The sequence below is a fragment of the Excalfactoria chinensis genome, chromosome 2 (assembly GCF_039878825.1).
Source record: "Excalfactoria chinensis isolate bCotChi1 chromosome 2, bCotChi1.hap2, whole genome shotgun sequence".
Taxonomy (NCBI): Eukaryota; Metazoa; Chordata; class Aves; order Galliformes; family Phasianidae; genus Excalfactoria; species Excalfactoria chinensis.
This window is the reverse complement of record NC_092826.1, coordinates 75,973,425-75,994,941: the sequence shown is the minus strand read 5'-3', so window position 1 is coordinate 75,994,941 and position 21,517 is coordinate 75,973,425. Positions and strand designations below refer to the sequence as shown.

At 36.4% G+C, this 21,517-nt stretch overlaps 1 protein-coding gene across 1 annotated transcript in view; it reads right to left on the bottom strand.

The window, feature by feature from the left end:
• Positions 1-21,517, bottom strand: part of LOC140247595 (cadherin-6) — a 104,098-nt gene that overhangs the window by 11,788 nt on the left and 70,793 nt on the right. The window contains exons 3-8 of the mRNA XM_072327251.1: positions 15,665-15,959; positions 13,933-14,052; positions 12,013-12,180; positions 10,334-10,521; positions 8,612-8,865; positions 2,150-2,286 (exon numbers count right to left, since the gene is read on the bottom strand). Coding sequence (XP_072183352.1) covers positions 2,150-2,286; positions 8,612-8,865; positions 10,334-10,521; positions 12,013-12,180; positions 13,933-14,052; positions 15,665-15,959 — 1,162 coding nt within the window. The remainder of the gene's footprint in view (positions 1-2,149; positions 2,287-8,611; positions 8,866-10,333; positions 10,522-12,012; positions 12,181-13,932; positions 14,053-15,664; positions 15,960-21,517) is intronic.

Sequence of the window (21,517 nt, the reverse complement as noted above, 5' to 3'; positions counted from 1 at the left end):
TCTCGGAAAGGGTAGTCAGGCACTGGAATGCACTGCCCAGGGAGGTGGTGGAGTCACCGACCATGGGGGTGTTCAAGAAACATTTGGATGTTGTGTTGAGGGATATGATTTAGCTGAGTATTGGTGATGGTTGGACATATTTTAGGTCTTTTCCAACCTTGATAATTCTGTGATTCTGTGATTCTGTGACTTTACCACTTTTTTACATCCATCTCTTTGTGTGTGTCACACCTGTAACTTTCATGGACACTTCCTTTAGATTACTTCTTTAGTAATCTAAATTAGTGATGTTGTGTTACTGAGAGTAACAGAATGTTAATGTTAGCAGAATGGGATTTAGCAAGCCTTGCTAGAAATGTCTAGTTTTAACCAGGACCATTAAGCAGTGGTGTTTTCCAGTTCAGTCTCTTGAGTCTAAAATTAGTGTGGTAGCCTGGATCAGACCAAGGCTTGTTTGTTGAGTAGCTGCTTTTCTGCCAAGAAAATTGCCTTTGGAAGGAATCTACCCTAGGTATGCCAAATTTGGTCTAGGCTCAGAGATGCAGCCTGCAACATTTCAGACTAAAGAGGAATTGTAATTAAGACAGAAACTTGTTTTAGACTCAAAAGGTTTAGCTGAGAGCATTTGGCCCAGTAGAGGCTCTCCCCTAAGAGAAGGAGGCAAGGACTGATATGAGTATTTCATGTAGACACTAACTTGGTTTTCAGATACTATAAAGTCTGCTGTAGTGCATGTTATTTCAGCTCCAATGGGATCAAAGTAAGTGTGCTTCTTGGCATTCTTTCCTTTTTAAATGTTTATATTTTCCCTCCTCTCCTACCCGGGAGCACAGTCTCTAGTGTACAGCTCTTGACCCTAGACCACTCCTTCAAAGACTTAAAAGAAACACAAACATCTGGCTAACAGTCAGCTAGAAGTCAGTATTTGGATTGCAGAAACCAAATACCTGGCATAAAAAGTTGCAAGCTTTCAAGAGAGAAATCTGTTTACAAAACCATCATTCCTGTAGGCCCTAGTGCACTGGTCTTATGTGCACAAGGCCATCTATTTGCCTCACTAGTATCACATACAACAGATTTCAGCTTCAAAAAACCAAACCAAACCAAACAAAAACCCCTACAGAATAAGGAAAACTGGAGTCAAGTACCTGTTAGTTGCGTTCTTCTCAGCATTCAGCAGCTGAGTGAGCCATACACACACATACTCAAAATGAGAAAGTAGAACTTGTATTTCTCTCAGATCACGTTTTTTTGGTTTTGTTTTGGTTTGGTTTGTTTTTTGTTTTTTGTTTTTTTTTTGTTTTGGTTTGGGGTTTTTTTTGTTTGTTTGTTTGTTTTGTTTTGTTTTGTTTTGTTTGAAATGCCATTTAGCCTCTGGGACAGTTTTAGAACTGATACTACTAGAACTATCTACCATTCTGTCATGCTTCACTGTCATAGGCACTGGGAGTCTGCAAAGGTGAATGGAAATGTATCCTGTAATATATCTTATGTTTATAGGTGGTGCATTAAAACAAAGAAGCTTACTTATTAAAGTTACCTAGCATGCATGGCTTTATCTAGATCCCTAGCATGTCAGTTCATAAAATAAACATGACTACTGTTACCACAAAATTACTTTTTCTGACCAGTCCTGAAGTAAGCAACAGACAGTTTTGTAACTAGGGGTTCTGAATTTAAAACAAAACAAAGACAAAACCCTACAGAAGTTAGAAATTTAAATAATAAAAAGCTTATTAAGACTTGGGCACCTAGCTCAGCCCAGCCACCTCATCCCTACTTGAAAATATCCTGTCATTCAGTCTGGATCAGAACAAAGTCCTTCAAGGAATGCCTTGAATGTTCAACTTTAAGCCAGTTTATTAGCTGCATACTACTGTTTGGAGCTCATTGAGTAATTGCGGTAATTACTGATCAGAAAACACAGAATTCTTGCTTTCTTCCCTTCTCAGCTGTTACCTCTTCATGCACTGCATCCCCAGTAGACATAAAACTGCAGACCATTTTTTTCATAGTTTCTGTTTCTTCATTAGTATTGAGCAGCCTATCCATATAACCTGACATCTGTCCAGCCGTGCTTTCCACACTCTCAGTTAGAAGGCTAAGTTCATTACATCAGGGACAGCAGTGGTATTTAGGTTTGACTTACTGATCTCTGCTGCTATTACTGTAATGTTGTGCCATAGCAATGTTTCCCGGTCAAGAGTTTTTGAAGTAAATATCGAACCATTTCCTGAGTTGATGTTGAATACTCTGTCCATATCAGTGTGTCGATCTACAGAATACCTGCAAATGCAGAGAGAGAGGTTAGAAGATTGTTTTCTGTTTATTTTCTATGTACTTAAACCATTTGCTATGACTAGACATCAAACACCCATTAAATGGGGTTGCCTTTTGTTTTCAGTGCAGGCTTCGGTGTCTTTATATATTCATACAAAGAGCTGGTTCTGAGCTTTTAGATAATGACACATTGGAGGTTTGATTTAGAAGGTCGGGCATTGTCATTGAATGAATGGATTACTGTGGAATTTACATACCTCTGAGAATCATCAAAGCTTTGTTTTTAGTGAGAAATGTGAAGTCTGTGTCCTGAAAGATATGATTTTTATTTATTTATTTATTTATTTATTTATTTTAGGCTGATTTGGTTTTCCCATTATCAAACCCTTTTTTAATGGCTTTATATGCCAACTGTTCCAAATAATCCCTGATAGGAAGTTTGACAGCCAGGACGCATTTCAGCCTTTCACTTCCCAGGGTTAAAAAAGACTGCCCTCAAAATAACAAGTTGGTGTAGAACAGAGATTCATTATTCCATAATGTATATCATGTAGAGGTTTCCTGTAATTCATTAGAACTAACATGCTCAGCCCTACTTGATGGTATCCAAATGTGAAAACAAATGCTAACAAGCTCTGGAGCTCATAGTCTAAATACCGGAGCAATTTTTCAATCTGATCTCTTTCTTTTCCTGCTGACCTGAATCCAACTGTAAAAGCAGAACTCTCCAGTTCATAGGAGAGTGTTCAACTGTCCTAATCCAAATGTTGCCACCTCCTTTTATCTTTTGTGAAGAAAAAAAAATCATGTAAATGATGGAGATTTTGACAGAAATGTGTTTCTAACGTTTCTAAAACAAGTATGAAATTGTATTATTCTGCTCCTGTTGCAAGTTGAATGTGTGCCGGTGTACAATCCAGAACAGAACGTTTTAAAGCCCATTGTCCTTGCTTTGTCTCCACATCAGTGGAGTGAAGGAAGCTACTGCTATGTTTAAGCAAAGATAAAACTGAGATACAGCTGAACTAGAATGCAATCAGATGAAAACTGGGCCAGGAGAATGACTGGCAGAGTTCATTTTCACTATAGAATTGAGGGGAATGCAGAGGCTGAAGAAAAAATTTCACTCCCTTCTCTGCTCTAGGAACAGCTCCGTGATATGTCCTTTATTCTGCAGATTTTGCAGGGCCTGTGCAGTTTCTTAACTTCTGAGAATGATCTCACACACAGATAGGAACAGATAGAAGAGCTCAGCTGAAAAGTGATTCTAAGAAAGGTTTAAATTGAAAACACTAACCTACTAATTATTTTGTAACTTCATGGTTTCTCTTTTCAAGTGAAAAAAATGGGATATGATATCCACAGCAAGTTAAAGTAGTCTTATTCTAAAATGAGAATTTAGTGAAAAGTACCTTCCCAAAATTGTAGAAAGCATTAATTATTTTGAATACATTACTTTTCTTTTTACATGTGCAATTTCTATGGAAACAACCAAATGAAATTCAAAGGTACTCAGAGAGCAAAATAGTTTGGTAGTATTTGCATAGGCGTGCTCTACTATGCCTGTCAGTTGATTTAGTCCTTGTTCCTCACTGTCAGTTGACTAACAATACAAAAATTTTAGCTGTGCGAAGTCAACTTTGGTGTCACTAGCCTAGTTTCTCAGTGCACCATTATAACATTACTGACAGCTTGAACAAAGTATGTGCGAAGGTATGGAATAGGCAGCACTGAGTGACGGGACAGCTCCAGCAAGCCATGTATTTTTGTCCAAATGTAAATATTACACGTGAATTTCTTGACTTAGCTGAAATGTTTGATGGAAACAAGTTTATACCGAGCAGTTTGACTCTTGTATATTTTGACAAAGTAAGTATTTGATATGGTAAACATTTCATTTTAACTTTCATTCATTCTGGCTTTTATATGATATTATGTTGGTATTTTGTGAATTCAGTCATTTTTCAGACATTCTGCAGCTCATTTCCATATCTTTCAGCTGAAATACTTCAGTATTTCCACTTCACAGTGCATCTAGATTTTTCATTCTTGTTTCAAATGAAAATACCAGGAATTTCTGTAGATTAGCTATTCTGGCCAACTCTAATAGTATGTTTCAGGCTCTTATTCAGCAAGATATTTAAGAAAGCATCTAGCTTTAGGCATGAGTTGTTCTTTTTTTCTTCAATTATGCCTTCACACATGCTTCATATTCTGAATGGACTTAACATATCTTACAACCTTAGCATATTTTAATGCCTTGACATATTGTAATCACTATCATTACTTTCTAAGATTGCCCAGATTCAATCGCATCTGTGATACAGTATCTGAGTGAAATGAAAGAAAATGTTCTGGAGCTTTATACATTGAAGACTTCTTTGAAACATTAAGAATTTAAAAATGCAAATCCGAGTAAAACTGAGTGTATGTTCAGTTGTTTGTGCAGAGAAAAGTTAAGCCCAGGAAAAATAAATAAATAAATAAATAAGCAGAGAACAGCTTCTTAATGAAATGTTAATTTTATTTCTTCATATTCAAGGGAAAATACAAACAAGGTCAATGCAGTTAAAGCATATTCTAATTATATCATTAACCCTGGACTAGAAAGATGATTTTAATAAGCCAGACTGTCAGTTCTGTTTCTCAGTTTGTATAATCCAGTCTCTTTTGGTCGAGAACTGTTAATTATGCGGAACTAGTGGTGATTCTGACTTATGGATCATAACACAGTAAGAATTGAGCAGACAACATCAAACTCATTTCTACATTTATTTAATGAAATTATTGGTGCGTATTTGTCATATTTCATGACCTCATCACTTTCAAACCTTGAGGAATTGACAAGCTAGGAAGTTAAAAGGTATCTATATATATTCCATCCTCTCCTTGTACATAACAGGAAGAAGGGGCGAGTGAAAGAGTGAATCTAGCACATGCAAATATGCTGTCATTAAAATATACAAACAAAATTAAGCCTCGCATTTGTTTGTAGATCTAGGAAACTTTTGTAAATCAAATCACAGCAGGGAGACAGCTCCAGTGACTGATGAACTTCATTATGACTGTAAGGAGTTAGTATAGAAAAAAAGCCTCGACTAGCAATTTACAGAGATCTGATGTACAATACAGAAATGCCAGTTGCAGCTCTTTTTTCTTATTTGTTTTGGTTTTTTTCAGTATGCAGTGGTTCATAACATCGTTTCTCTTTAGAACAAGGAAAAACAGAATGCAGAACCTTTCATGGCACAGACAGACAGTGGAATATTAATCAGGAGTGTATGAACAATGCTATGCGTGGATGGTTATTTAAACATATAGCCAAACATTTATTGGTGTATTTTTATATTTCCTTAATGTTACATAGCAGAAAAGCTAATTTATAAGAGCAGGACTGATGCTTTACTGATACACAGGTCATAGGCAACGATGTACTCTTATAACCGGGGCAGATATCCGCTTCGTATTTGGATATTGCTTCATTGTCTCCTGACGCCCAGCAGCTTGCTGTGTAATGCAACCGCAAGTCAGGAAGATTTGTGGGTCAGGAAGGGATGTGTGTGTGAATTTTTCATAATGCATTTTCATAATGATATTGTGAAGGTTTCCTTTAATGGAAGATCAAAGGGGCTTTCATCTAACAGAGTTAGGACTCAGTTTGTTTAAAAAGAGAAATCTTCACTAAAGTAGAGGAGAAAATGAAAGGTTTTCATTGTAATATCAAGTATCTAAAGATTTTATTTTTAACTGTCAAGGAGAATTGACAAGCAAGTGACAAGCCATATATATACAGTCTAATTGCATCTTCCCTGAAGCTCAGAGAGAAAATCAAATTTAGAATCTCGATTGCATGATGGAAAAAAATCACCCTGTCAAAACAACACAGACTCAACCTCTGACCCTAAATTCTAGGAAATATCCAAGGCATTAGCACCATAAAATTACGACAGTTGCTCCAAAAGTAATGCCGCCTATTTTATTATGTTGGCCCACAGCATCAGATGTGAATGTGGTATGTCAGTAGAGGCTGAACCTTCCCATCAGGATTCTTTTATATTTTGTTGCCATGTGACAGATGGCAGCAGAGGGGCTATCTGACACAAAAGTGCATATGAAACAAAGGTGTGTTTTTGAATTCCTCCATGAGGAAAAGATTGCAGTCATTGACATTCATCAGTATTTGCTGAATATTTATGGAGGCCAAACAGTAAGCACAGTGAGGCAGTGGGTGGTGCATTTCAGCAATGGAGACAGCAACAGTGAGTCATCTCCACTGGTGCGGATTTTTATGAATGCAGCATGCAGGCTTTTGTTCATTGCTGGTGAAAATGCGTAGATGATCGTGGTCACTGTGTGGAAAAATAGTGTTTTGTAGCTGAGAATGTGCTCTATCAAATAGTGTTATTATGCTCTTTTTATCTGTTCTATTTTCCAAATAAATAAGAAGCATTACTTTCAGAGCAACCTACATGCATTTATTGTAAGATAACATCTCACAGGCTGCTGCTCTCTCCTTTCCCTCCTACTGATTTTCCTGTTTATTGTTTCTGTGTTTACTTCTGTTACTCTAAACTTCCTTATTTTTATTTTTCTTCTCTTTTCTCTCTTACTGTTTCAAATTATTACTGCATAGAGATCGTACATAGAGATGCTGTTAAGCATCACTTTTGACATTTATACTCAAATTTGTTCAGTAATTATACTTTCATATGTAGAGTACCTGTACAGTACTTAGTAACTGCCCTTTGGATGATAAATAAATTTTAGCACACACATTCAATTAATAGAAAAGAGCCAATAGGCAACACGCAACATAAGCGTAACCCCTATTCACTGTAAATCACTTAAAAATTAAGAGGTGGTGGTAGTGTGAAATTCAAGTGGTTATAGTTATCACAACAGGGGAGCAGAGGGAATCAGAGAAGCATTCCCCTCATTCTCTAGTGCCATTAGACATGAAAAAGTATGTTTATATGAGGATGGGAAGGGTTTTGCCTGGGTCTCACCTCAAGCAATTTTTCATCTTCATGTTAGCGTACCCATGAAGACATGCTATAGATGGTATTCATTCTTTCCCTGAAATTCACCACAGCAATCAAAACATCATGTTGCCCTTCAAGTCACTATGCTTTCTCTTCTAATCCAGGACTTCCTATGATTGTTGCATGCCAATGATATAAATAAAAGCAAACCTTAATTAAAATAAAAAGGCTTAGTCTTGAACAAGAATTCATGTCCAGGGCGAGGCATTCAAATAGATTGGGTTTGTGACAGAAAGTTTCTTCTAGGAAATGAAGATAGTAGTATTTACCTATCTCACTGGATGAGCTGAGAGCTTAAAACTTACTCATGCTTCGTAAGCACTCTAAGACATCTTGATGAAAGATAGCTGTCTGCAGATGTACAAAGTATTGACGGATTGGATTTTTATTAAACCTGTATTGTTCTATCTTTGATCTAAATACACTATTGCATTTCCAACATGCCTAACCCAGAGACATGCTAAAAATTGACCTGGATTTAATATTGCTGTATTTTTCATTTCCTCCTCTTACTGCCTTGTCAGCAGCAATGAACTCTAATTAAAACACATGGATATTTAGAAGTTCCTTCATATTCTATCTAATATGATCTATGTACTTCAGTACTCCAGTTTTCAGATGTACTGAAACAGTTGACCTTTTAATTTACAAAAACAACAACATCAAAAAAGAAGGCTTAGGTTTAGCTACACCAACCTTAGCATTTACTCTATTTCCTCTAAGACTTATTAACTGAGTCATAGCAACTGTAATTTATGAAGTCTATGAGCCTGAATTTTTATTACTAAACTTATGCTGATGTAAGTGAGAACAGTCTGTGTGTGAAGCAAGTGCTTTTAAGGTATTTCTAATTGTGGTATTTAGAAGGTAAATGTGACCTCTGTTAAGCAAATTTGAATGGATGGGAGAAGAGTGAGCTGCTGAATCACTACCCTTTCATATCGCCAAAAGGATGCACAACACTGCACTGGAAAACGTTGGAGGTGGAAGCACTACTAGCATCATCATAGTATTCTTTCCCAGTAAACTATTCCATGGTAAAACTAACAACAACCATTGTTTACTAGAAAGGCTATGATATAATTCAAGATGCAAAGGCCATGCAAACACCATCACATATACGTAGATAAGCTCAAGTAAGAGATCGTTTACCATCTATGCTACTCCATATATAAGCATACCGAAACTATTTCATTCTCAAAAGGGATTTCTTTGTATGTACTCACATGAAAAAAAAGCAAAATCAAAGCCTTAAAAGAATACAGAGTGAGCTGAAAGTCTGTGCTTACTTGACAGGGTTCTTGGCAGCGTCTGGATCCTGCGCTGTTACTGTTCCTATTACACTGTTTATTGGAACATCTTCTTTCACTTCAATTATATATGCTGGTCTGCTGAACACAGGGGGTTCGTCTACATCTTCTACTTGAATTCTGATAGTGGCTGAATCCTTGAATGGCCCCAAGTAGAGGAATCGAGGATCCACGTGAGTATTGGTGGCTTCCACCTTCAGAATATACAAGTTTTTATTTTCAAAATCCAGTGCCTGGGAAGAGAAACAAACGAACAAACAAACAGACAAAAAACCTTGAGAAGTCTGTGGGGATAGCTATGGTGAGCAGCCTGAGTATCTAAATGAACTGGGGGATGGAAACCTGTGCTAGGTTACAGGAGCCTGAACTGGAATTAACATGCCAGAAGAGGGAAGAAAGTTGGGGCTCTTTGCCACTGATGGGAAGTTCTAGGAAAAAAAAAAACAACACAACAACAACAAAAATACTTTTGCAGGGAATTCTGTGCCAAAAACTTCTAAACTCAAATTAATGGTACCTTCTCAGATAGCATCAACTCTTTTTATCCTGTTGGTTTTGAAATTTTGTTGTCTTCCAGGCTCTCCATCTCTTGACCTTAAGTACCATACACTAAAGGGGGATTCTCTAGGAGCTCCTTTCTAACATGTTGACATTCCATTACTCAAATGAATCACTGTCTTATTTGGTGTCAGAAGACATTCAGGATCACCCATGGAAAACATTACTTTATGATAGGCTATGACCATATCACACATTGATAAAATGTGAAGAAGGTTTTAGGAACCATTTCTTACATTCCTTAGAATAATGTGAGGAGAGACTACTTATCCCACTTCTCCATTAGGCTGTAGAAGATTCACAGCTTCAGCCACCAAGAGACAGAAATGCAAACAGAGCTAGACTGATATCATAATCAGCCCCTTAAAGGCATCTCTTAAAAAACAAGTAATGACAGGTGTCGTACTGATATCAAAAGCAAGTGCACGTTCAGAAAATCTACTCAATGTCTATTCAGTGATGACTGAACTTGAACTGATGGAGGATGATATCTGTAACCTTATCAAGCTTTCCTGATAGCCCACTCTAAACAATATTTCTCAAACCTTTTCTGACAGCCAACGTGCAGCCTAGAAGATGATGTCCATTGTGATCCAACACAGCACTATTTTGTTTTGTTTTGTTTCTGAAGGAAAAGCATGCTGATGGGTTTTTAATTACGTCTTTATAGCATGGGAAAAAATAAATTTGTCTTTGTATTTTGATATATTATAGCTATACGACCCAATACCTTTTGATAGTGCAGAGTAGGCTGTGTGACACTGTATATTTCTGTGGTGCTAACACAGCACATTTCTAAGAAGTGAACAACTCCTGTATGCATGACAGAGACAAAGTCACAGTTGGGTAGCACCTTCAATTGTCCTGTAGAAACATTCAGACAGAATTTTCTCACTTTTATCCTACTCCACAGGTTATGTAATCTCTCAGATCTCTCAAATCACGTGTGTTATTTTTGTAAAGGAGAAAGCATCCTAATTGTATTAAAAAAAAATTATGTAGGTAATGTTGTAGACAGTCCTATTAGGTGGCATCCAATTTAATAAGCAATATGTTGCACTAAAAATGGAAAACAAATGTGGTAGATACAATTTTTTTTTCTGGTATTCCTGACGTTAGTATGAAGTGTGTTAGTATGTGTACCTTCTTGACAGTTAGAATTCCTTCCTGTGTGTCCTTGTCTGTGGTAATTCCAAACATGTCATATCCATCCCCCTCAGTGATGCTGTATTCAATCTCTGCATTTTCATCCACATCTGCATCATTAGCTTTAATCCTGCCAATTGGTGAGTCAGGTGGCGTAGACTCAGGAGCTCTGAATTGGTAGGTGCCTACAGCAGACAGAAGAGGAAGCTTTTGTCAGTCAGACTCATGGTATTTTGGATGCTAACTCTAAGCCTGCTGTCCTGTTCGTCATGAACAGAGCGTTACTGGGTGACTTTGTCTTCATACTTTCCTGGTGCAAAAGCATTCAGACTCTGCCTTACTTTCATAGGGATAAAAGTAACTTCTTCTACCTTTTTTTTTTCTAGTGTGAAGGGATATTTTTCCCTGCATATATGCAGCTTTAGCAACATACTTTCCTAGATACTACCAGTCTGTATTAACAGTGTCAAAACATCATATGAAAAATGTTTTGGGGTCAAAAGACAAATAAAATATTAAGACCTGCCAGAGGCCAATGCAGTTTAGTATCACTAAAAGCCCACTAAAAGCAAATCCAGCTCAAATGCCTATTACTAATATGCTGCACTGAATTTCTCCCCTGAGAAAAAACTACTTGGGGAATGTTGCTATTATGAGTCTGTATCTTTGGCTTTTATATTGAAGACACTCATGTCCGGAGATGTATAATTAACTCATTGGAGGAAGAGTGCTATATTTCCTCTTAACTTGTTTTAATTTAAATGGAAACGTTTTGCCCACAGCTAAGAACAGACTCTGAACTTAAATGACAAGTTGCTTCCAATAACATTCCCAGTGACTTAACCGCCAAAGCTTGCTGATTTGTCTGATAGTATCTGCAATTATTTTCTTGAACAGCTGCTCTTGACTTTGACACACACTGACACTCTGATACACACATGCACACAGAGCCGTGGTAAGATGAAGCAAAAATAAAGGAAAAGGAGAGAGAAAGAAACGTGAATGAAAGCTGGATCACGTTGAATCACTTATGGCAATGAACAATCATTAATACAAATGGCTTTCTAAGAGATCTGACTCAACTGTTTTCTTTAAATACTACACAGCTATCTAAATTATCTGAGGCAAGAGGAGGAGAATAGGTTGAATATCTGGTATATTTCTATATGTGTCTTTGTTTCTGTTTGCAATGAATATAGGATAACCCATTGAGGTAAATGGTTCATAGGTAAAAACACTCATTTTGGTAGAGTTGCTCTGCGGATCATTTTACATTCTTAAATAAATACTTCAAAAGTTAAACATGTTAAACTAGAACAGACTCCTTAAAATGTAGTTGACCACAAGGTCTATTATAAAAACAATATTGATCAGAAAATACAGATTGTATCAGTCAAAGCTATTTAATGGGTGGCAAAAAATAGAAACTGCTTCTCTTTGTTAATTCACTTCTCAGAGTATCTATTACAGCTGTAGTAAAAATATTAAAGGTAAGATTCCCAATGATTGTAATTAACCTTAGCATGTTGCTACTTCTTACTTGTGTATTTCCTTTTTCTTTAAGTGAAGTCATACTCTGTAAATTCATGACAGCAGAAGCTTGACTACGAAAACAAACAAAAAACTTAAATCTTGTTCACTGTATTGTAAAGACATAGAATATAAACATTCCATACTCTGGGGGAACCGAGGAGGATTGTCATTTACGTCGGTCAGTGTGATGTTCACAGTGGTGGTTCCTGATAATCCGCCCATCTGGCCTCCCATGTCTTTAGCCTGGATGACCACTTGATATTGCTCCCTGTTTTCACGGTCCATGTTTAACAAAGCAGTTTTAATAATACCTAAAATGTGAAAATTAAAGAAGTAAAATTCACAAGGAATGTACTGACTTTGATGAAAATCCTCATTTAAAAAAAAACCCACAGCCTAAAGAACAAAGCAATCTCTGTGTAATGAGTAAACTTTGCCCAGTACAAATATTTACTGTTATGAGATGGCACATTAAATTACAGACCTGTCATATCATATCTCATGCTGCTGCCTATATGACAGACACAATAGTAGTGGCATCCCCAGAAAGATGTTCTATCTGTGAGCAGTGTTATTTTACATAACTATTTACACCCTTTCAGTTCCATGCTAAAGTCTCTTGCTGAACTAAATTCAGCAGTACAACATTAAAGAGGCAGTGTGGCAACATTAAAATGGGAGAAGTTAATTAAAAAAATTGTAAGCATACAAGCATGCCCAAGTATATATATTTCTATTTCTACATTGATTGAAATAATTTTGTTAGACTGTTCCTTCTTAAAAGGTACAAAGTCATTTTTAAGCTCAACTCCTATTGAATTTCAGTCATTTAGATTTACCATGAAGCAAAATGTTTGTGTTCTGACTGGGTGTCTTGAGGCTAAGAACTGACTCCTTTGTAGACAAAAGGGATGAAATCCAAGCACTGAAATCCATGGGAAAATTCATAACAGCTTCAACAATGACTTATTTGACTCTTGGAGTTTTGCAATTGATTTCCATGGCAGCATGATCAAGTCTGTGGTTTACCTTGCTTCCCTTCCATTCCTCATACAACCCTCTTGCTAAAAGGGTATTACTGCTGAACTCCTGGGTGCATTATCCATATTATAGCTCTGAGAACAAATATATCTCATCTCTATCTTGAACAAGTCTCTAAATTTAGATAAGAAACAGTTCTAAACCCTCACTAATTGTCTGGAATACCATTCTTTTCTGTAAGGATGTTGAGGAGAACTCTATCTTCCAGCAACCTATCACAATGGATATTCCTATTTAAGGAGCTTCTTCAAATCTTGTAGAAGTTTGACGTTAAGTCCTGAGAGTATCTGTATAATGGGTTAGTGTAGTGGTACAGCAGATCTGGTCAGTCAGAATTCACACGTTTTACACACACAGGCTCCAAAGCAGTCTGTTATTCAGCCCATAAAAAATTCTAGTCACTGTATATAATTTAAATATATTCCAAGAAGAGAACTCAGAACTTTGAGATTCTATTTGTGATCTGCCAGTGTAGCTCAACAGCCAATTTTACCTCTTCTATCATTATTCTTAATTAAGATTTCTTTCATAAAATTAGCATTAAAGTGATATGTTGCAGATGTACAGAAATTATAATTACTTTAAACAAGTTTTGAAGAAGCAGAAGGAGGAAAAGAAAAAGAAAAAAAAAAAGCAAACCCTCAGTCTTAATTTAGCCATTATGAAGATATATGAGGATTAAGCACTTCTTTTGCACACCCACCTGTTTCTTGTTTTCTTCTAAAAGCCAACCTATTTGGTTTAATTTAAGCATCTATGGCAGTCTCTGTAGCACTGCTTGTTAAAAGTGATTGAAAACGGGTTCGCATTCAGTACTAATTGTATTTATTAGATTTTGCTTGTGAGATTAAAATAATGTAGGTGTCATGTTTACAGATGTATCGCTCTATTAAGTTTGTCAGATTTTGCACTGAATAAGATATAATCTCTTTGAAATTTTTGTCTAATATGTCCTAGCTTGGCTTAACATGTCATTTTAAATTGCAGACATTGTCACAGAATGACAGACAAGGTCTTCTGACCTGTCTCAGATTCTACGGAGAAATATGGTTGTCCCTGGAGAATGCTGTAGACAACTTTAGCGCTGTTTCCATATGTAGGATCATCAGCATCAGTTGCAGTGACTTGCACAACAAAGGTACCTGCAATAATAAATTACAGAAAGTAAAAAAATACCATTTTTTTTTTCTTCCTTCCTTTCTATCTTTCTTTCTTTCTTTCTTTTTTTTTTTTCTTTTTTCTTTTTTTTTTTTTCTTTTTTTCCTTGCTTCTGAGACAACTTACAATGTAGAAAAGCACAGCTGAGGTTCAAGTCAAACATGTAGCAAAAGGTAAAGTCTTATTTGGTAGGAGTTATTCTGCTTATAAAAGACAGTGTTTCTAAACCAATATAATGACTGGCTTTTTCTCAGTTCACTAAACTGCAGTTATCAAGTAGATACATAAATCCTTTATCACAGGTCTTAGGAACAAATCAGAAACCCAACTTTCATTAGATATCGAAGGTGTTTAGAGTTTAAATCTAGATCAAGGATATACTTTCACAAATTTACTCATGCTTGCAAAAGGGTAAACTAAAATTTACAGACAGAACAATGTTAGACTTTAAAGTGTTTGACATCAGAATGTAAATCTGTTTTTTTATATATCTTTTAGAGAAAGAAATGTCTTTGAATCCTAGTCAAAGTGTTAACAAACATGATAAGTGAGCTTAAGTTTTAGGATTTAAAGCAGATTTGTGAATAAAGTGTTCGCTTCACATACTAAAATGTGAATATTAGTTTCTGTCTTCAACAGTTGAGGTTACATCTGTGTGACAAGTCCCATGAATGAGAAGAGAGAGTATGCCCTAAAGTCTTTATTTTCACATTGCTTGAGCTTTATTTTAATCTCATTCTTGACTGTGATTAATTAATGTTTCTGTCTCCGGGTATTTTTTCAGCTTATAACTGTGCTTCTTGCCATTCAGCCATCCATTTTTCTCTGATAAAAAAATCAAAATGACATCCCTAAGAATCAGAGAGAAAAATTCAAAACCTATGAACTTCTCTGAAAAAGATCCAACCATAAGTCATATTTCAAGGAATTGTCTCTCTCCTCATTTATTTATTTATTTATTATTCATTCTGATGGCTTGACATCTTTGAAACAAATGGAAAGATTTAAATGGACATCAGTGGACTTTGTAGCTCAGTTTTGTTGCCTAGAAAAAGCAACAAAATTAATAGGAAAGTAATGACATATCTAAGAATTAAGGATGAGTTGACTTGGCTCACAGTTTTCTTTCCTGAAATGTGTACACTCACTTCTGCATCTCCCCTTTTTCCCTTTTTTTTAACCTTCTTGAACTAAACAACATTAGCTGGATAGCTGGTGCTGACCAACGTAGGTGACCATATCTTAACATACTATTACACTGCAACTAAATTACGTTACCAATGTATGTTTAACTCTCAGAAGGTGTCCTGTAACAGAGGTCAGCTCACCTTACTTTCACTGTGAGCTAAACAAGAATGCATTAACTTGCTTTTTCTGTGGCACAACAGAGGAAGAGTATTTTACTCATCTGATACTTACATTTTCAGCAAACCATTGTCACTAATTTCACTGGAGACAGATTTTTTTAATGGCTGAGTTACTTCTACTCATCGCAAACAGCAGATGTCTGCATTCATTACCTTTCAGTTTTGGTCCCTTAATAAAATCCACAGAAAGAATTCACATTAGATACAGAAATTAACTGTTAGCACTTACCAACATCTGACATTTCTGGAATGCTGGCATTGTAAACATCCTTTGTAAACATTGGCTCATTGTCATTGATATCATGGATCTTGATGATGAACTCAGATTCTGGTTCCACTGGTCTTCCAGTTCTTCGATTTATAGCCTGGGCACGAAGTATGTATACAGGCTTTTCTTCTCTGTCTAGTCTCTTCGTGGCTTGGATGTCACCAGTGTTTTCATTGATAATGAAGAGGTCTCCTGCTCCATCTCCAGAAAGGATGTACTTAAGTGATCCATCTCCTTTATCCTGGTCTGAATGAAGCTGGTGATGAAATGAGAATAATCAAGAAGGGGGGGAAACAAATAACTGGGACACAATTCTACATATTTCATCTCATTATCATGATGCAGACTTTACTATTGTTAATACCTAGCTATATCTTCTTTATATCTATATAGCTGTACCTAGCTATAATCTTCTTTTAGGAAATCAGATGATACCTCAGTAGGAGTCTTGAATGGATGGAGTGTTATCTTGAAGTTGGATTTGAAGTTGTTTTCAGTATTATTAAAAACAATTCTGGGGAGACCTAGGAACTGAAGTTGCAGATGACTTTGCAAAGCTGAGCATATATCAATGAAATCTAAATACTAGAGGTTTAAGTATTATTCTGTGAATATATAGGAGAGTAATCTCCAACAGTTGGAAAATCTGCAGAATCATGATTTGTAGTAGTGAAAGAATGAAAAAGTAGCCAGGGCAGTCACTTCACGAGTTCAAATTCTGTGCACTGTTCTATCATGACTCTGGGCTATATACAAATAAGAGTGAAAATACACAAATACACAAATGTAGCAAATAAGAAGCAGAGGCTGCTCATGTACAAGGCCATTCCAGCAGTGGTAATGAAGATATCAGTCACCTTATCCAAAGGGACATTGACCAAACTAAAACAAAGTGAGTGCAGGGGAAAGTAGAGAAAGATAGTAGTTAGCATACAGCACATGAACTTTCCCAGGAGACTTCCCTGGCAATTGAAAGTCTGCTTAATGCACATACAAGGTACAACAGATTAAATTCTACTCTGATTGCTGCTCCTTTGGTAAGGACATATTTAAATGACTTCTATGTTTGGGGAATCAGTGACAAAATTCATAGAAGAAAAGTAGCAGATTCCTGCAAATTTTTGATTTCATAGCAAAGACATGTTTATGAGCTGGAAGAGATGAATTTTCTCAACCTACTCTGCTTCTCTTTCTGCATGCAAATATAAAATATATATGTTGCTGAATGTGCGGTGAAGTACTTAGCATTGCTGGATAGAATGCTTTGTAGAAGAGAAAGATTTGCATGCTGAAAGAGTATAGAGTACTATGATCTTCACAGGCTTTACCAGTGCTTGCTTGTTTCCCAGGCACACTGGAAGGGCAGCCTCCAGTTTGACTGTATGGTCAGTGTTTTGGGTTTCCTCCAACCTTCTATCCAGACCAGGGCAATGCTGGAAGCCTAATGACAGCAACCTGGTGGCATGGTACTCCCCCATGAGACCCCCATGCCTGTGGTCCCTACAGAAAGCATGATCATTGCAACAAGTGCATCTCATAAGGGTAAAACTCTTTGTTTTTATATAAAAAAAACATGTTTTTATATAATGTTTTTAATAAATGTTTTTTGTATATAAATGTTTTTAATATAAAGTATAAAATTAAAAAAATATATATTAAATAGAACAAAACATATGAACTATAGTACAGGAAATCATTACCAGACATGCCAAGGTGCAATTCCTTAAGGGAGAAAATGGGCCTTCAAAGTAATTTTGCACAAAGCCTTCCTCTTGAAAATAAGAATATTAATAGCTAGCTTGTATGCAATGTTTTTATCAGGAGATTTCAAAACACTTCACAAAAGCATTACATTACATTTGCTTTATTTTTTTGAATAGCAAAGTGAAAAAACTTGGAGTTCCCAAGAAGGCGGTCTTGGAACCTGGAATACAGTTCAGATCTCCTGAGTCCCAGTGAATTGGCCATCAAACCTACAGAAATGATATGATTTACCAGATATAGCCTAAGCCTCTGAAGAATATCTGTTAGATCTCCTTGTTAAGAAGTCAGACTAGAAGTCTATTGTGGAAAGTAATTGTAATTGGATATTTGAGTACAATTTTCTCAAAGGCAACTTGAAAAAAAAAAAAAAAAAAAAAAAAGCATAAAAATAATTCTTATTTAAAAATATGTATTTTATTATTATTATTTTTTTTTTTTTAATGAGTGTTTCACATCCAGATATTCAATTTTTGTTTGCCTTGGAAGCCTCTTTAATTTTGTCTGTATCATGGTGGGAGAAAAACAGCCCTTGGTAACAGACTATCATTAATTCACATGAATCATGGAACAGTGCTGTTGTGAGACTTGCTATAGGCTGAACTCCCAAACTCATTTTTATCACCATTTTAATTAAAACTGGTTTCAAGAAATAAGGTAGCAAAAAAGGTCAAGCTACAAAGAGTGTTGGAACCGCTGGGAATTGTCTTCCCTAGTATTCTTTAAAGAGTACAGAATACCTAAAGAGCTAAAAAGGAAAACTTGTGTGATTTTTCAGTCAGTTTTTTATGAAATTTCCACGTTTCCCCCACAGATGACCTATCAGTGTAAGACAGACTGTGATTCTTGTATATCAAGACAATGTATATCTCAGTGTACTGACTCACTAGTGTTGAAAATGAAGTGATTTTCATCAAAGGTTCAATCTCTAGCTTTTCAGCAAAAGCAGTAACTCCTGAAAATAAACACTTCCTATCACAATGTTCTTTCCAGACCTAATATTCTAATACCTTCAGCTTAATCACTTTCCTAAGACATTATAGAACAGACTGAGTGTTCAGCTGGCCAGAAAATAAATGGCTTCTCTATTTAAGAGTCAGATCTGGGGGAGGTTATGTCCCATGTATGTTATGTAGAGCTAAGGCTGTCTGAGTGTCTACTCAATCAGTCCCAACAGTGACCTTCCAGTGTGCCACCATGTGTGGACTCAAGAACATATTTCATAAAAATTCTTCATAAAAGTATGATTATAATACTTGATTTAAGTAAATAAAGATATTTAGTTAACCACTGGGCATCAGGGTTGTTTTGTTTTGTTTTCTTTTTTATCGTGTGTGTGTTTCTGTGGGACAGGACAAAATCATAGCACCAGCATGAACTGCTTAATAGCTAGTCCAAAGTAATTTGAGTTTTGTTCCTTTCTTTTTCATAATAATAATAACAATAATGCATTGTGTGAGCTATGTGAAGTGAGAGATTGCTACTCTAACTATGTTGGGGAAAAAGAAAAAAAAAAAAAAAAAAAAAAAAGGAATAAAATCTAAAGGAGGAAAAAATGGTGCAAGTTTAGACCAAAAGAAGGGCCTGGAGGAGAGACGCACTTAAAAATGCAGCTGATCCTTTGTATATAGAACTTAATACAACTGTTATGAAGATAAAATAGGTAGTGGAAACAATCCCACTTTCCTTTGAAGATGACAGAATTTTCACTACCCAAACCCTTCATTTCACAGGAAGTTTGCTGTAATGAAATATGCATAGAAAGTATATTGCAAGTGCTTTCAGCAGGACAGATACAAGACATCATAGCTTCAATCTTTGTATTAACTCATGTTGCAAAAGTGTGTCCATTATCCCTGCATAAAGTTGTTCATGGGCCAGATAAATGGACCATGGCAGGTAGTCATGAGATAGAATAAAATATCGTGGGATGCAATATTCATGTCAGCTGAGTTGTATTACATTACTGCTCCTCAATACAAATTTACTGTGGCCAAACATTTTAAGACTCTACTTAAAGTTAGACTTTTATTTCTGGAGGAACTCGGTTTTACTCAAAAGCATTCATCTAATTTGGTGACTGAACTGAGCAATACCCCAAAGGTAAGCAAAATTGAGAAATAGTAAGTTGCAATAAAAAGCAAATGCTTCTGCAATTGAACTACATTAATATTATAGTAAATTGATTCACTCAGAATCTTCTCTGGACACTTTTGTGAAATCACCTATCAATCACTGGCTAAAGCTGAAGATGAATGACAAATTAAAGATTTTATTATGCCCAAGGCACACTTTCACTCATTTTATTTTAATGCCACTGTTACATGAACCATCTTCTTTGCTTTTAATGATTTACAGTAAGATAAAAACCATCCAGTCTTTTTCTCTCTTCTCCCCTCGGGAATATTCTGGCTCAAGACATTCAGACATGGTTGCCTGAAAGTAGGTAGGGCCTAATTGCTCTGATAAGAAATATACAGCTGTTTAAAAAGACTGCAGGACTGCAGCGTTAGCTACCTGTATATGACATTGTACTCATTGTCACCTACATAATTCATTTAAAAGGAGAACTTTTTATTTATTAAAAGGAGCCACAATCTGAAGCAGCCCTGCTCTCCCCAGTGTCACTGACAGAAGCCCCCCAGAAGCATCAAGGGCAGCGACAGAGGTGTCTTCTCAGCTTGGAGAGGTATGTGAAAGCTGTGCTCAAAGTGTTTGTGCTGTGAACATCTTTTTTCTTCTTGTTCATCTCCAACACAAGGTATTGCTTAACTTTAAAGGAGCTCCAGAAAAAATTTACCAGGGTTTCAAAAGTTGAATGAGGCCTACGCTACATAAATAGGAATTATTTCAGTGAAATGAGGGGAAAAAATTAAGGGTGACTTTCATGTAATTTTGTAAAAAGATTATAAATTGAAATGGCATGAAAGCGGCAGATCAAACCGACATTAAGTAGTATAATTCATTAGTGTTTGGTATTCTATGCTAAGAGAGCTGTACTCTAAAATGTCGGAGTATGCACGAAAGAAGTAGTGTTGGCGTGTTTCAGTGCTGGTGAGGGCCAGGGGCTCCCTGTTTGGGCCAGGAGGCACCAGGTAGGCAGGGCCCCACCAAGATCAGGGCAACAGGGGCACCAAGCATCTCCCTGGGGCCGAGGCTGTGCTGTGGACCTGCTGGTGGTATCTCTAGGCAGGGGCCATGGCCTGTCAGGGCAGAGTTGTGAGAGAACGGAGCCCAGCTGTGCTGCAGTCTTGCTGCAGTTGGTGTGTGAACCTGGGCAGGGGTGGGTGGAGCTGGAAGGGCCCATTACAAACCATGTTTAATTTACCTTGATATGAAACTGTATGAAACTGCAGTACTAAAACTTTATAATGAAAATGAGACCTCCTGTATTATAATAGGTTAAAATTAAGCTCTGATTTTTTATTTTATTTTTTTTTATTGTGTGTGTGTGTGTTATAATGGAATACATTAGACAGAGGCAGCTTTCCAGCACACATATTTGTAATGAGGTTTTACTGAGAATGTACTTTTATAGCTGCGGTAATTAAATTCCAGAAAAAAATTAAAAAATAAAATAAAATTTAAATTACAGGCCATGGATACTCTCCAGAATGAAATAACATTCCTCCTCTACCTCGCTCTGTAAAACTGATTTAAACAGCATAGTTAATCTCATTCATGAAATGGCTTTAGGTTGTGTAAGACAGCTGTAAATTGCAGTTTAGCTCCCACTAATGTCGTATTGCTGGTTATGATAACTGGAAATTCGGTGGGTAAGGTGGTTTCCATCCATCCTACAAATCAAGTTCCCATTCCTGCTGTGAATACAACCCCCTGCTCCCTCAATCTGAAAGCAGTCCCTGAACCTCTACAATGACACAAGCCAATTGACCTTGGGATATACATACTAAACCATCAACCTATAATTATCCAGAAATAAGCTGCCTCGTGTCTTATTGTTTGCTTGTATTTATAAAAGGAACTTGCTATTCTGGGACTGCTGTAGCCACGTTTTTGTTTCCTAGCACCATAATGAAATAGAGACCAATT